Raw genomic sequence first — 18,009 nt, 5'->3', positions numbered from 1 at the left:
TTTATTGCATAATCGTTGCACCGTTATTTTTGGGTGTAAAAAGTTGGAGAAATAATTTCTCACATAACTCCGTAAGATGATTTTGGTCCTGCTGTTAGATTCTAAGCACTTTGTGTAGGTAGTTTTCCCGTATAAAACTATATATATTTCAAAGTTGAAATCTAATATTCATTCAGATATTACCACTTACTTATTTAATTAACAGAAATATGAAGTTGTCTCATGAGTAAATTTTCTTTTAAAGGTGTTTTCAAACGTTATAATTTTTATCTGTCCGTCTTCGTTCCCTCTGTATGCCTCTTATAAAAATCTAGCCAGCGCTGGTTAGTGTCATTCAAGTTTGGCTGTGTTGATTCTCGTATAGAGAGCGTGCGCTGATTGCATGCAAAGCATGCACTCTGTCTAGTGCATTTGATAGCCTGCACTCTTTCTTGTTAAGTGTGTACTACGATGATAGTCATGCGTCAGTTCCGGCTCACGTTCGGGTCACGGTTTCCATTTTCCTATTTAAAAGTGAACAAAATCTTTTTGTTGTATTATTGTATTTTTTTTTTTAAATATGTGCTTTCCATGAATAGGGTTTGTTTTTATGAATGATTTCACCTAGCAAAAAAAGTACCCTTTTTTCGCATGAAAATCACACCCATACTTATGGACAAGATGTGAGACGGTACCTCGTCGCCCCCCGACACCTGGCTCTTGCCCGACCAAAAGAGGTGGGCGCAGGTGGCGACGCCCCGGCACTGGTCGGGCTTCTTCAGCAGCTTGGAGGCCGCCAGGGCGCACTGCGTCCGCAGGGGCTCGTGGTTCTCCTCGCTGAAGCACTTCATCTGCTCGAACGTCGCGACGATCAGCGTGATGGCCGCCAGCTGGGCCTTGCTGTCCGAGATCTCGTCTTCGTACAGCGAGAACGCCTGCGCAAACAGCTATCCCTCTCGCAAAAACTGTCGTATATGTAACATTACACATACAAATTCACTAGAATAAAAAAACTATTACTAACAGAAAGTATAAAGAAGGACTTTTATGATATAAATAAAACTTCCATGACAGACAAATTCCCACATTGCAGGACTCCACTCACCCAAATTTAATAAGTAATTTTTGCCATTTGTTTTGGTTATAAATAGAGCAATTTTGCAGATAAGCTAAAATGCCAATACAACTGTTGCCATTTCACAGATTTTTAACTGATACAGATGAAAACACATTTTGGATAAAAATTTTTTTTATAAATCATTAAATCACTCAGAACAACTCATTTTAAGAAAAGCATGTAATGCAAATGTATTTTAGTTTATAAACGAAACATAACCTTTCCTTTTTAACCCGTATTTTTAGCTTGTTTTCATTTGTTTGTTGACGACCCGTTATTTGCTTATTGAAACATGAATTTACTAATGGAGACTGGAAAATTTAATTATTTAATAGGTAATTATAGAAAATAAGATAATTTAATAATAGGTAAATATGAAATAGACTAATTCACAAAATACAAAGATAAAAAAAAAAGTGCGCAAAATTGTTAGACTTTGTACACGTTTACAATTCAAGAACGGGAATTCTAATACCATCTTAACCAGTGCGACGGTGAAAATTTAGAGTACCAAACATTTATACAGAAATGTTTTGTGTGGCCACTTTGCAGGGAAACAGTAAAAAATTTTACGTAAGTTCACTATAAAATGTCCTAGTCATGATATGAACATTTCTTTGCAGTTCAAGCAGTTGGTATTTTCCATTGTTTGTAGTGGTTCAGTGCTCTAAATAAAGTAAGTTTATGTTCTTACCAAACATTTCCGTGCTGGTGATATATTTATTTACAATGTATTACATACGGGATGTACCGATATTGAAAAACCGGTTACCGATTGCGATTAACGATTCACTAAAAAATTCAAATTCAGCCGATGTTACAAATCGATTAAGAATACCGATTATATTTGCCCTATTATTACATACATAAACTAAAAAAGAAAGCAAAGAGAACAACATTGTGATTAAAATTGATGTAATGGAGGCATGGAACATAGGTGTACATACATATGTATAGAATGCAGACAAAATTATTTTTATTTACATAAATATTTAAGATTTTGGTAAGATAGCTAAGGCATTGCACATAACATTAATAGCTATAGTTAATAGCTTTTAGATTTTTGTAAAGAAATACAAGCTTATTGACTTTGTGTGGCTCCACATACAGCAGAACCCCGATTATCCGCGACTCGATCATCCGATTCGCGGATTAACCGCGATTTATGTCCATCAAGTCCAATTTTTTAGTTACATATAAGTTATATTGGTTATATGATATAACCAATGATTCAAAATGTATGTAAATGTTAAAATACTTTGCAAAATGTATGTTGGTCAAAGTAATTTGACTCAGTTATGTTTATATACACAGAAAGTTTAAAAAAAAATACATACGTATGTACATAATATTTTTGTGTTCCATATTACGTGAATAGATTATACACTGGTGCGCGATTCCACGTCCGCATGACCGGACTGTACACTCCCGCGCGCAGCACGGCGCCGTGCCACAGAGATTACCCGGCGCATGGAGACAGTCCATTCCATTAGTGTACGTTGTTGAAGCGTGAAGGTGGTGATAATTTTATGTATTGTAACAGTGATCTGCATTCCGACGGATTATACCGTTGTGTTGTGCGGAAGTGTTGAGCGCAACATTTCATCATGTCATCGAATGAACAGAAAAGAAAGCGAGTGGTACTGTCCATCGACAGCAAAACATAAATTATAGAAAGATTTCAGAGTGGAGAAACGATTGCAAACTTGCGACTGAGTTTAATGTCGGTAACAAAACAGTTCGCGACATCATAAAAAATCGCGAAAAAATCCTTCAGTTTGCTTCACAGGCTGACACTTCAAGTGGATTAAATAAACGCTAGACGATGAAAGAATCCACATTTAGCAGCTTGGACAATTTGTTTGTTTGAATGGTTTCAGCAGAAAAGGTCGGAGGGTGTACCATTAAGTGGCATAATTTTATCACAGCAGACGTAAATTTTTTAAAAAAACTAGGCTTGACAAAAGAATCATTTTACTGTTATATTACTTCTCCGTTATTTTATGAGCACCGACTGTACGGAAGTGTGTGTGTTGCAACTAGTGCTTGGCACGCAAGATAAATTCAGCCTATCACTTGCTGACGCGGCTAAGTCATAATAGGACGTTTTTGCACTAATTCCACGTTCAGCTAGCTAAAAATAAAAAATCTAACATTTAAAATTCATATAAATAAAGGGGGATAAAAACACCGTGAATTATACGAGACAGAGACACCGTTTCAAAACCATCAAATCTAGTCTCAATGCACTGGTATGAAAAATCTTATCTCGAAAAGAATTTTGAAGGCAGTCGTTCTGTAAAACAATAACCAGCCCGATGGTGTTACTGACAACAGAGCAATGAGCTAAGTGTGGTAGCGTCGCTTACGGACGATGAAAAGAATGCGTGACCTTGGCAGCTATCAGCTGTCTTGGGCCCTCGGACTGGCGGGCGGCTAGTCACACACCTCGGTGCAACAACGACTCGCGTGCCCACACCTCCGCACACGAAAGACTTAAAAACCACTGCTGCCCAGCACTAAGCAGTCCGCTTCTATGTCAACAACGCACACGCACACAAAGCGTGTATATATGTTATCTTCGAATGTCCACAGATGGCTGTCTGTGGGCTAATGACCTTTGAGGCAAGCATGACTCGGCTAACCGCGATTTTTGATTATCCGACTCACTCGTCCCCTTCATTAACACGGATAATCGGGGTTCTACTGTATTACTTGTAGTGAAAGACGTTTTGTTTCCATGTACGCCACAACGCAATATTTTTTGAGAACAATATTTACACACTGCATATTTAACGTCCAGCCCGGATCCTAAAAAAAAATATTTCCACACATCACTGCGACTAGCGTACCCATGATTATTATGCAACATTAAATAGTGAATGCAATGTATAACAGCTCTTAACAAATATTTATTTTGGTAAATGCCAACAAATAGAAAACATAGCAAAATATACTGTAATATTTGGTCAAAGAATTCGTCTCTCCGTTTACGTAATATATGGACGTACATTAGTTAAACAATAAAACAATCTACAGACGCTGAGTCGTCTTTGCTAACACAGACATTACCATGAGCCATAAATTGTCATATTCTCCTGGCTCAACTTTAGGCTTAGTATAATTTAAATAAATATTTTAAGTATTTTTTCTGTAGCCTGTTACAGCCTATCAAAATTTTATCCTAGTATTGTACTCTCCTACTTAATTTTGTCTCCGGCCGTTTCATCCACGGGCTCCCACACCACTCAAGTCCTGATTAAGCATCGTCTCATGTCTCCCCGCTCCTCGGCACGTACGCGAGTGAAATTTCGCACCCCTTCAGTGCTCTGCGCACGTCCTGCAACACGCTACCTTTGCTTCCGTCAGCCCTTTAAGGCACACCCGTAGCTCAAGCTACAGTTGACCGAAGCAACTTTGGTCAGGTTCGCCGGCACAGGTTACAGTCGGTCCCGACACGCCTCGGGAGTCCTGTAGGCAGCCTTTCCCACTACGCAGCACTACCCCCCTTCTCTTTTCCCCTCTATCCATTCCAGATCCTTCTATCTGGACAAAACCCCTCCCGGTCTCTATAACAGACCCCAGGGCGGCAAATGGACAGCTTGCGCCATCTCCCGGCGGCACGGCGAACTAAATTACCTTCTCTTAGGCGTCGGAGCGAGCGCTCTGGCGGCCGCGACCATACTTAATCTAAGTTCCTTTCCTCCCCGACAGAGCTCGCACCAAGAGGGCTCCATATGGTACTACCTTTCGCTAGTCCCCCCCCCCCCTCCCGCGGGATACCTTGCGTACCAACACAGAGTCAGTTCCTGTAATCCCCCACAGAGCGCTCTGCATTGCACCTCTGAGGTTCCTTTAAGTTAGTCAAGGAGCCCTCTTCATATCTTTTTTTTGGAGGGCGGAGCAAGTACTCCGCCGGGCTGATTCTAGCCAATCAGCAACCACTTCTCCCACTCCCTAAGACTCCGGGCATCTCGCTCGAACTTAACTTCATGTCACCCGGAAGAGCGGGAGATTCTTCCTTCGGCGGTCACCGCGATAGCATCTCGTGCCGGAGCTGCATCGCCCGCGCCGTTTACGTATTCACCGCCGCAACCTAGTTAAGAGATGTGATCTCTTAAGTTCGGGAGTGTTCCCTAACATTTTTTTTTAGTCTTCTGGTTGGCTATTTGCCATTAGTTTAACCAAGTAGTAATTTCGCATAATGTTTCGCGACGGTTCATCGTGATTACCCGCGCCGCCTCCCTTTGGGGAGTGACTTCACTTCACTTCACTTCACTTCAACCCCAGATCGGTAAGTGGAAAAGTCAACGTCCTTTTTGGCAATTGTTGCCTCCCCGTTATCCTTTTGCCCTAACTTAATTAGTTTACTATTCTTGACCACTGGATTCCCTTTTGGTTCCAGTGGGGTTCAAGACTTGAGTCAAGAAATGTTTCAAGACTCGAGTGAAGTTTCCTTTCAAGACTTAGTCTGCCAAATTTACGCCGATCCTTCGGAGATTGAAGCCCAGAACCTCCTAATTATGCTCTGCCAGTGAACAGTCCGCTATGCAACATTTTGAATATGTACTCCAGCACCAATCAGAGCAATTAATGTTTGTTTTTAACTATCAAATGTATTAATGTTAAAACTATTATTGTTATTTTCATTGTCTCATTTATGAAATGTATCATAAAATTGTAACCAATGACTTCAAATGGCCCGGGCCCCCTTTAAAATAATTAATTATTGATTCAAATAATGGTAATTTTGTAATTTCAAAGAAAATCAAAATAATATAATGCAGATTTTAATTAACAATAAAAAGGGTAAATTTTAAGGAAACATATTTGTTTTTCACTTCAAATACGATTCTCCTTCCTAGTTCCCTTTCTGAGAACTAACTAATATTTTTGGTTGCTCCCTTGTGTCCTCTGAGTATTCAGGAGTTACTGTTTCACCCACTTGATGCAGCTTCCAGTATTTTCAAAACCATAGATAAAGTTTCTTTAACCACACAAGGGGCACAACCAATATTCTAAAAATTAATTTAGGTCACAAACAGAAATATTCCTACAACCGACCACCAACTATTGCAATCGTGAACTTTTATTCCTGGTTAAATATTTGATGTTAATATACGGTAAAAATAAAAAGTAAAGAAGACTTTCCAGTTATTAAAGCAACTTCAATCATAATAAAAAATAATAGAAAAAGGTTCACGTATACAATGGAAATATAGGTGAAGTGAGATAAGTTGGCCAAATTGTTTTTGTTCATCACATGACGTGCGTAACCTAAACGTAAAATGGAGATCTTGTGATGATGCTGTTCAAATAATATTATTGTGTTTTATACTGTTTTACGTGTTGTATTTTATTACAAGTGGCACTTCAACTAAATATCGGCGAAATCGGCTTCTGACAATTCTAATAGGCAAAGCTCTAGTTATAAAAGTTCAAGTTCATCATGGTCTAGTTCAGGCCTGCCGTTTTTACGGATTTTATCCGTTTTCACGGATATTTGAAGCTTAAAACGGACTAACGGATAAACGACGACATTCACGGATATTTACGACGCTTCGCCGATATTTTAATTTTTGAATTTCATTCGTGTAAATATTTACATTCATCTACCTATTTGAAGTTGTCAAACCATACAAGCATCCAACAGTAAAGCAAACACAGACATTACGTGTAGCGCCATGGAACTTCCAATCGTTTAACCACAAACCAAAAACATTTACTCCCAAATAGCATTTCATGAAGTACAATATCTATGGTTTCGGGGGAAATGTTTTTTGTTTGTTGAATTAAACGTTAAGAAGTGTCATGGCGTCAGTAAACATTGTTTGATTTTTTTGCCGTAACAATGTTTTAGGTGCGGCATTTGTTTACAAACTTCTTACGTGATTTAAGTAGTAGTTTTGGTCTTAGCTGATTGTGATGGAGAAAAAACGTAAGGCTTCGCCGGTCAGGTCACTTTATAAACAGCGTTATCGTAAAGAATGGGAGCAAGAATTGAAATGGTTGAGGCGTGGCAAAACGGAATTTTCCGCCCTTTGTTCGACTTGCAACTCGGAACTGAACGTGACAAAGGGCGGCTTGAAGACGCAAGTTCATGCGAAAAACCAACGAGCTGCTGATCAGAGTTGTTCTTTGACGAGTTTTGTAACCAAACCAAATAAAATAATTGATGCGGAACTGTTATGGGCGAACTTCATTTGTGAAAACAATTTATCTGTGAAACTCAGTGATAATTTCACGAAACTTGTCCCTCAAATGTTTCCAGATAGTGAAATTGCAAGAAACTTTCCTTGTTCTCGCACTAAAACTAGCCAGATAATTATTCAACTTTTGGGTACATCAGCTGCAGATTATGTTACCTATGCAATTAAAACACAATTTTTCACACTGATGATTGATGAATCAACTGATGTTACAGTCACTAGGCAGGTTGTAGTGTTAGCAAGGTTATTTCCATCTGAGATTGTTGAAACTCATCTGTACAAAGTAATGGCTATGAGTGGTGCTGCAACTGGAGAAAATCTGCTGTGGTAAGGGTTTTTTCAGCAATCTCAAGATGGTTAAAACGGTTCACAGATTGTCAATGGAATCACCAATGTTAAATGTGCTGTTGCATTGCAGAATGAGAACTTCAAGCCCACTGACGAGATGCAGAAAAGAGCACAGAACATGAAAAAGTAGCTATTTAATGATGTGAAATACATTTGTTTTTTTTTTTAACTTATAAATAACTTCAATTGTATGGATGTATTTATAGTTTGTAAATAAGAAAAGCACCAAAGCCTATACTGAAGAGAAATTTTTAAATTTCTTTTCATTTTATTGTGATACCAACTATTAGTTTTTTAATGTAAGTGGCAAATCTTAATTTTTTTTTACATTCATTTGATTTTTTTTTAAATTATGTTTTGGAATGCAATGTATATTTAAAATTACCGCGAAAAATAAATTATGTCAATTACGGCTATAAATTTTACAGGATTTTTAAATGCTGTAATGAGGATTTAGGAACCCAATTTGGTGGAAGGCCTGGCATAAAGTGTCACAGTATGAAATTAATGGGAAAACATGTTTTCCACTGCTTTGTAAACTTGCAAAGGCAATGCTTATTCTTCCACACAGCAATGCAGGGGTGGAAAGGATATTTAGTAAGCTCAACCTTATCAAGACAGCGCACAGGTCATGTCTTGAATCGCCAATGCTAAATGCTTTGTTGCATATCTCTTCTAGGAAGAATATGGCAGAATTCCAGCCAACAGTAGAAATGAGGAATAGGGCAAAACATCTGAAAAAGTGATATTTAAATACTGCCATTGGTGAAGTGTAGGCTATGTGTGTGTGTGGTAAATACTTGTATAAAGTGTTAAAAATTGAATTGTTTTGATTGAAGTATAGTTACGTACATTATGATCAAGTAATTTTCATAAAAATTGCATATTTTTTTGTATTTTTTAACGTACAGGATTTTACAGGATATTTAATATTCAAAACAAGGATATTACAGGATATTTCACATTTCAATCAAGGATATTGTTTTCAAAGTGGTGGCAGCCCTGGTCTAGTTTAATTGTTGTATATTTAATTTGTATTAATATGAATAATTTTAAATACTTCGGTGTTTGATTTTATTTTTATATAGACCCCTAAAAGTTGCTACTATGTGTTGGGTAGGTTAAAAGGAACATAAAGGTGAAATTTGGTGGCATGCTTTATTTCAACTACATTCCAGCATTTGACACTGGTTAACTCTCAACTTTGTAGCAGGGGAACAAAAGTGCTAAGAAGTGTGCGTTATTCAAGCCCAGTTTCTTCCTTCCTGCTTCAGTAGATCTATGACATTTTTCTTTACAAAACTAAACTTACCCTTCATTTAAACCCCAGGAAATCATAAAAAGTAGTTACTGTATGTTAAGTGATGCGAAAGTATATTCTTCAATTCTCTAGATTCTACAAGTGTTGAATGTATTGAGAAAAAACTAAAGAGGGGTCGAAACCAGTTTTTTTCCTGATCATGCCACTCTTGACCACCGCTGCTTACAACATGCCAGTATGCCACGCGGAGCAGCAGCCACCTACCTGGGACATGAACTCGTACGCGACAGTCTCGTGGTTCTCGAACTCGATCTGGTCGACCGCAATGGCCCCCTGCAGGAACAGCCGCAGGGGCAGCTCCGCCAGCTCTGCCTTGATGAGCGCCGTGATGGTCTGGTGGCAGAACTGGAAGATCTTCTGGCACTTCTTCTCCCACATCTCGTCCTGGAACAACGCATGCCTCGTCCAGCCCTCCACCCACAGTTTGTCGTCTATCCTCGCCCAGCTTCTCCACGTTTGCAACCAGTGTGACATTCATGCATGCATACCATATGTTGATAATTTTTTTTTACTCAACACGACCTGTAACCAGCCAAGCTGTATGAAGCAAGCAGTGGGTTTACGCCTCACCTAAGCCTGACAGTTGTCTTTGTGTTTTTTTTTTTAATTTTCAATATATTGGTGTGAACTCAGGAATATTAAAAAAAAAAAGTGTGTGCGTGGAGTCCATGCGCAACAGAGATGAAACTTCTTGCTTATTAAACTTCTTGCTTATTAGATAAAAATAAATTATTACAGTAGAACCCTGTTATAATGTTCCTGCATATAATGTTTTCCTGTTTATAATGTCATATTTTTTAAGTCCCAATATTTCCCCCATAAGGACAATGTATTTATTTCCTGCATATAACATTCATAAATAGTGTATTTCCTGCTTATAATGTTTGCTTTCTAACATTCAATAAATGGGGAAAAAATATTTTAAAACCAAATTATTCCAACACTTACGATAAAAAGTTGTTTTTACAATCACTGCCATACAATACATGAAGTTTGTTAAAATAAAATTTAATGCAATATACTGAAGGTACACAATGTTCATAGTTACGTGTCAGTTGGCATCCTTAGTCAACTCTTATCTTCCTTGCCATTCCAGTGGGTATTCAGATGCACGTACATAGTCCTACGATATTTAAGTTGCCAACCATTGAGCGAGGGCATAACTAAAAGTGTTTTCTATTGCTTACAAATAATTTTTTTTCCCTTCATATGTTGGAATCCCAAAATTAAACATTTTCAGGTGGCGAAGGAGTAGACGTTCTCACTCTTAATGTTGTTATCATGAATCGTGAGACAATTTTACAAAAAATGTGGCAGTGTATCTTTAAAGACAAACAAAATTTAACCAGGGAACAAGACGAAGTTGAAAAATTGTTGGCTTGTTTCAGAAAATTCATGTATCAAGTATACTATCTTTGGTTTTAACATTAAAGTTGCTTACATAGCTTGGTGAGTCCATTGGTACATGGCTCAAATATTGTTAAGTGCTAAATTGATATTTCCTGCTTATAACGTTTTCCTGCTTATAATGTTTTTTTCTTGTGCTCCCTTGAAAAACGTTATAACAGGGTTCTACTGTACTAGTTTTTTATCGAAAAATAGATAATAATTGAGAATAGTAAGGATACAGGAATGATTCAAATGAAATGGTGTATGGTGTATGGTGTGTGTGTGTGTGTGTGTGTGTATATACATATATAAACAAACCCACCTGTGGAGTAAACATACACAAGCAGCGTTAAGAAGATTCCGTAGCATCACTGCTGCATCATTCCCACCTCTCCCCTGCCGGATGTTACAACTAGCAAATAGCATGCTACGCCGGCCTCCTATTCGACCGCTAGTGCATGCGTTCGAGTGGAGTCGCTGCTGACACACACTCCTCCTCTACCGGTTCCCCCATCACGTATATAACTATTCCCCTCATGCAATACAAATTTTTTTAACGCTCAAAAATTTTAGCCCTCTCATGGTTACACAGATAGGCTTAAGGTCCCAGGTCCCATAAGTCTAAACCACTTATGTACCAATTCACTGTTCATAAATGTAAGTCATGCCCATGTACTGGGTTGAAAACTGCAACCCTTGTCACATGATCATGACCTGTTCGCTATCACTGCTCCAGGACTCTCTGTTAAAATGTGAGTGTATTATTCACCACCCTAAGTGTTAACTTGCATATTTCAGTGTTGCTGTTACCACACATATATTAACCCTTGTTGTACCCACTTGTTTTGGATTTGGATTTTTGCCTTAATAATCGCCTGATAGTAACAGGTACGTTCAAGGAGACTAGAGTTACCAACCTCATCACGGACCTCCTTGTAGCGGAATGCTAACTGGTAGGCCTGGAAAACAATAGGAGGGAGAGTGTATTTGATTCGCTTGTTGCCTCCGGCTTTGAAGTGCTTGCGTGCTGTGCTGAGGATGAGGTACTGTTGATCCAGAACGTCTGAACGAAGATGGTGGATGAACCTGGAACATACAGCCCAGTTTATATCCACTGTATTCATGCCAAACCTTCATCCATTCCCACATGTTTCACAAAGAACATTTCCACCTGATTTGCTTGCTATGACAATATTTGAAAGGCTGCCCTCAGTTACTCATGCCCTTGTTGCAAAATATATTTAACAATATTATTAAATCCCAACTTTTACCAACACAATTGAAAATAGTTTAAGTCATCCCTATCCACAAAAATGGCAGCAAATAAAATGTCAAACACTATAGATCTATATTGTGTTGCAAAAATATTTGAAGGAATAATTTTAATCAAATACATTTCCACCTAACAATAGATTATCTGATAGCATGGATTCAGAATTGGAATGACCACTAAAATGAATATACTCACATTTCTTAATCCAATGAATAATGAAGTAACGAACAGGGGTTACGTGGGTGCTTGCTATTTTAAATTAACTAAAGTTTTTGACACTGTAAAATACTACATTATTAGAAAAAGCTGTCAAATACATAACTTGGTTTGGTTCATCATTTATCTAAGAAATAGATTTTTTTTTGCATCCATAAACAATAATAACTTTTCTCTTCAAATCGCCAACAATGGAGTTCCGCAAAGAGGTACACTGTCACCTCTGCTTTTAATATAAGGTACATATATATTTAATAATGATATTACTCAAGTTCTACATCATTCTATTGGCCTTTTATTTGCAGATTACTTCAAAATCTTTAGAAAGATTACTTCCATACACAACTGTCTCCTATTCCAAGCAGATATTTTAGAAATTATTATATGATGAAAAGGAAAGAAAAAAAAAACATTTACAAGGAAATTATATTTTATTGTAAAATTCTAAGTTAGACAACACTGAAATTTCAATTACTCCTTTTATCAAAGATCTGGGCATCATATCTGATTAAAAATTATACTGCTATCAACATGTCAACTCTTTAGTTTCCAGTTTCCATAGAATCAAAGCTTTAATTAAATATGTATTTTATCTTTTATGTCACTAATATTCATTCCAGTCTTACACTTTAGTAAGATCAAAATTAGAATATGGTTCTGTGATTTGTAATTACATTAATAAATCAAACAATGACAAAACTGAAAATATTTAAAAAATTTACTCAAAATTATAAGTAATAAAAACTATCATCATCTTAACCTAGTATTATTGTCTGAATGCAGAGTTTAGTCACACTTTTTGTTAGCAGCTGTCACAATTACAATCTAAACTTTAAATACCTTCTCGACATTACTGTACCACAGTTTAATAGTTGATAACAGTTTCATGTGTCTGTGTTATTTTGTCTTTGACTTAGTTGTGTCTTGTGTCTTTTTTGTATGGATAGTTGGTGGAGCCTGCCTTGTGGGCAGTGACTATCAGTATAGCACTTCCATTGCAGCGGCCATCTCATAGAGGTTTCTCTACCATGTTTTTATTAGCTCGCTTTGGGCAACGTCTGTTCGGGTGGAAGTTTGTAATTAGATTTTAACTAATTTCTTGATGAGTTATAGACTTGAAATTTTGAACAGAGCTCAGGATTGGATGACAACGTAAGAAAATTAATGTATAGAGAAAGTTAAACGTGAAAACTGTGAATATAAATCAAAATGAAAAATATAACCTAAATCATTAGTGAAAACATCGAGTAAATAATAAAAAAAACTTGACAGGCCTTGGCAACAGCCGCCTGCTAATTCAAACAATCAGTCCATAGATGTTTTCAATAAAAACACATGGTGTTAGCATGAAGGAGACAGCATGCTAAGACGTAAATGAAGTCACATTTTTACCTTGCCATCGCCATATTATTTCACCCAAAGATTATCCGTTCCGCCCAAAACAAAATTTTAGTCACATTAAGTCATGTCAGATCATTGGATGGATTAAGAATAGTGGAGCTCGAATGCTTGTAACTCACTGGCAAGACACAGTGTAATGATGATGCAATGAAAGTGGAAAGAATTAAATTAGTCATATATTTTAAAATTGTTAACAAAAAATGATCTGGCATTAATTGGTTATAATATGTAAGGTAAAGTTCCCAGTAAATGCTCAGGAACTAGTATCCATTCACTTCACACATCAGTATATCTATATTTATAAATATACTAGCTTTTACCTGCGGCTTCGCTCGCATTGAAGCCATTAATAAGTATCAGAGATCATTACAATAGAAATGAATCAATAAAATATATTTCTCTGTAACAAAAATAAATACCTAATTTTCAATTTTCAATTTTGACCGTCAATAATACAGTGCAACGGTATTACAGTACTCCGGGTTGGAACTTCTTAGCTAGAATGCTAGATGGTGTTAAAGTAGCTAGATTTTGAGATTTTTTGACAAACCTTTTTTTATCTTTTGTAAAAAATATTTTTTTTTTCAATAAAAAGTATTTTATGTTACTTCTAATACCTCCAAAAAAATGTGTACAAAGTTTCATTATTATCGGTTAAGTAGTATTCGCGTGAATGCGTAACAAACAAACAAACATTCACATTTATAATATTAGTAGGGATTATCTTTATTTATATATTTCTTGTGTGCGTGTGTATGTCACTGAACTCCTCCTAGACGGCTGGACCGATTTTGATGAAATTTTTTGTGTGAGTTCACGGGGATTCGAGGATGGTTTAGATTCACAATTGGATATTTTATCTCGATTCTGAGTTAAGAAAAAACTAAAAAATGTAATGTGTGTCATAGATATACAAACTGTTTGTCATTCCTCTATGTCTGCCGAGCAATAGCTTTCAAGCCATTACGTTACGTTTTGCTATTGTAAGGAACTAAGTAGAGAGTAAGAAAAAAAAAAGCTCTTGACAGTTTGTAGTGTCGCCATATTTGTTTCAATTTCCAATACCGTTTTTGTATATTGCCAGAAGAAATCAACAAAATTATTTCAGCCGAAATTCCAGATCCGAATGTTGATCAAGAATTGTTTGACATTATAACTACTAATATGATCCATGGTCCATGTGATACTCTAAACATGATGTCACCATTATGGACAATGGAAAATGTACGAAACATTTTCCAAAACCATGCCAATCTGATACTATCACCAATATTGACGGTTATCCATCTTACCGGCGTAGAGACGTAGACAATGGCGGTCAGTAGATATTGATAATCGCTGGGTAGTTCCATATTCACCATTGCTGTGCAAAACCTATAAAGCGCACATAAACGTTGAACTATGCAGTTCAGTGAAATCTATAAAATACATTTGTAAGTATGTTCACAAGGGCAGTGATAAAGCTGTATTCGCTGTTCAAAATGTAAATGACAATGACGAAATTACACGTTATCAAATGGGTCGATACATAAGCAGTGACGAAGCTATTTGGCGCATTTTTACGTTTCCTATACATGAAAGGGATCCTGCTGTTATACATTTGGCTGTGCATATTGAAAACGGACAGCGTGTTTACTTTACAGAACAGACTGCACTACAACAAGCTTTAATGGCTCCAAAAACAACTCTTACTGAATTTTTCAACCTTTGTTGCCGACAAGATGTTGTTGGTCAATACGCAAGGACATTAATGTATACTGATGTTCCTAAATTTTTTACGTGGAATAAACAATCAAAAAATTGGGAACCACGGAAACAAGGCATTCCAGTCCCAGGATTCACCGACATATTTATGACAAATACTTTAGGTTGAATATATACAGTTCATCCTAAGCAACGTGAATGTTTTTTTTTTTTTTTTGCGTTTATTGGTCAACGTTCCTCGAGCAACATCTTTCCCACATTTGCGAAAAGTCAATGGTACTTTATACGACACTTTCTTTGATGCGTGTCGTGAGTTACATTTATTGGAGGATGATAACCATTGGGATCTCACACTTGCAGATGCAGCACTGAGCTCATCTCCACAACAAATTCGTCAATTATTTTCAATAATATCGACAACGTATTTTCCGTCTGAAGCATCTGTTTTGTGGGACAAATATAAAGATACATGAGAGAGGATATTTTACATCGGATTAGAATTACTAATCAAAATCAAAACATTGAATTCTCCGCAGAAATATATAATGAGTCATTAATAATTATTGAGCATATTTGTATTCTTATTTCGAATATGCCGCTCATCCATTTCGGCATGCCAGCGCCGAACCGCCCAGCAGTAGATACCATCAACAGCGATGTTCAACGGGAACACCACTTCGATAGAACTTCTTTGGCTACTTTTGTTGCCAATAATGAACAATTGCTCACTGCTGAGCAACGAAATGTATATGATCAAATTAATGTATCAATTGCAGCGCAACAAGGTGGATTCTTTTTTTTGGATGCACCAGGTGGTACTGGTAAAACATTCCTCATTTCATTGATATTTGCGTGCATCCGATCAAAAAATAATATTGCATTGGCTATTGCTTCATCAGGAATCGCACAAACGTTACTTGAAGGTGGACAGACGGCGCATTCAGCGCTTAAATTACCTTTGAATGTTCACACAAATCCCGAAGCAATGTGTAACATAAAGAAGCATTCAGGCATGGCTCAAGTTTTGAGAAAATGCAAAATTATTATCTGGGATGAATGTACTATGGCCCACAAGCATTCGCTTGAAGCTCTCGATATCGCCTGAAAGATATCAAGGATAATACTAGGCTTTTCGGTGGTGCTCTATTGTTGCTGTCTGGTGATTTCAGACAAACATTACCAGTCATTCCACGCGCGACATATGCAGACGAAATAAACGCATGTTTAAAAGAATTTTTGCAAAATGGTGGCTACCTAAGATGAGTTAATAAACAGTATCTTTACAGATTTGAGACACAATTGTACTAATCATGGATGGCTACGAGAGCGAGCAATTTTAGCTGCAAAAAATTTAGATGTTGATGCCATCAATTTCAAAATACAGCAATTACTGCCTGGTAATGAAACTACATTTAAATCGATCGACACTGTTGTTGATCCTGATTAAGTTGTTAACTATCCTGTAGAATTTTTAAATTCATTAGATTTACCTGGAATGCCACCACATAATTTGCGACTGAAGGTTGGTTCACCTATAATTTTGCTTCGAAATTTGAATGCTCCAAAATTATGTAATGGGACGCGATTAGTTATAAAAAAATCATGGGCAACATTCTTGAAGCTACTATTTTGAGTGGAAAATTTCAAGGTGAGGTTGTACTTCTACCACGGATCCCAATGATTCCTTCAGATTGGCCTATACCATTCAAACGTTTACAATTTCCAATCCGCTTGGCATATGCTATGACTATAAATAAGTCACAAGGCCAAACAATGACAATTTGTGGCTTAGATTTAGAAAATCCGTGTTTTTCTCACGGTCAATTATATGTTGCGTGTTCCAGAGTTGGAAAACCATCGAATTTGTTTGTTTATATGCCTCAAGGATTAACTAAAAATATTGTACATCCAATAGCATTAAGATAAATTAAGTTTTTGTAAATTAATAAATAAATGTTATAAAATAGTTTCAGTATAAGATTTTTTACCTTTACTTAAAACAAGTTAAAGTTTGTATTTACGATGCTGTTATTGCCACACTCCACGGATAATATCCCAACCTGTAATCAGTCATATCATTCACTTAAAATTTTCGGTGACGCCTAGAAATATCGGTGTCAATAATCATAGACAGTGGCTGCTATTATCCAGTCTACAAATTTCATCCGTGGTGTGTGGTAATAGATGCATCTTTTTAGTTAACACAGCTTCTACATTTCACTTCACTCATACAGTATATGCATACTTACACACACAGTATATACTCACATGCTACCGATCGGTCGAATTTGTATAAGTGTACATGTAATGACGTTAGATATTAAAATAACTCTTGAATAATAATTTTCATCAAAACAGTCCAGATTGTTACAGCTTACTGAAGAATGTTTGAAATTTTCGAATTCGACGTGTGTACAGGACAACGTCTGTCGGGTCTGCTAGTAATTTATAAATATAGAATTACAAATACTACATGGGTGAGCAAGTACTAGATCCTGAGCAGACACTGGTTATATTACCTTAAATATAAATTATATAAAATATAAAAGTTATTTTTGCTTGCTTCCTAATTTTAATTTTCAAAAATAATATTGTAATTGATTGATATACATATTATTGGTATGTAGATATGTATAACAATTTTCTATTAAAAATATGCTTAAATGATAAGTAACTGAAATAAACCAAATTTTTTTCGCATGTCTGTCATTATCTCATCAAGGTACCTAAAACTGACTGCAAAATTTCATACACACAAAACTAAAAAGTAGAAAATAATTTCTCTTAGTCCCATAAATATTCAAAACTACTTTCATATTTTTTAAATAAAGCAAATTTTCCAGAAAATTTGTGATTGTGATTTTTCAATAGCTTCGATAATACTGGAAATATTTAAAATGAAAAACTTGGCTAGTTAATAATTGATGTATTAATATTTTGATGATCAATTTTACAAAATTTTCAGTCCAATTACTAATACATAAATGTGAAACATTTAGAGATTATGTATCAATTAAAAAACTAATCAATCAGTCGATGTCATTTGTAGTGT

General features: G+C 36.4%; 1 protein-coding gene across 5 annotated transcripts in view; it reads right to left on the bottom strand.

Annotated features, from left to right (window-relative positions):
• LOC134533254 (vacuolar protein sorting-associated protein 35) overlaps positions 1-18,009 on the bottom strand; it is a 95,563-nt gene that overhangs the window by 32,379 nt on the left and 45,175 nt on the right. For all 5 annotated transcript variants that reach the window (XM_063370683.1, XM_063370684.1, XM_063370687.1 and 2 more), the window contains 3 exons: positions 11,281-11,449; positions 9,179-9,358; positions 675-914 (listed from right to left, as the gene is read on the bottom strand). In XM_063370683.1, the coding sequence (XP_063226753.1) occupies positions 675-914; positions 9,179-9,358; positions 11,281-11,449 (589 nt within the window). The remainder of the gene's footprint in view (positions 1-674; positions 915-9,178; positions 9,359-11,280; positions 11,450-18,009) is intronic.

Source organism: Bacillus rossius, chromosome 6, assembly GCF_032445375.1.
Source record: "Bacillus rossius redtenbacheri isolate Brsri chromosome 6, Brsri_v3, whole genome shotgun sequence".
Lineage (NCBI taxonomy): Eukaryota > Metazoa > Arthropoda > Insecta > Phasmatodea > Bacillidae > Bacillus > Bacillus rossius.
This window is presented reverse-complemented; position numbering and strand designations above follow the sequence as displayed.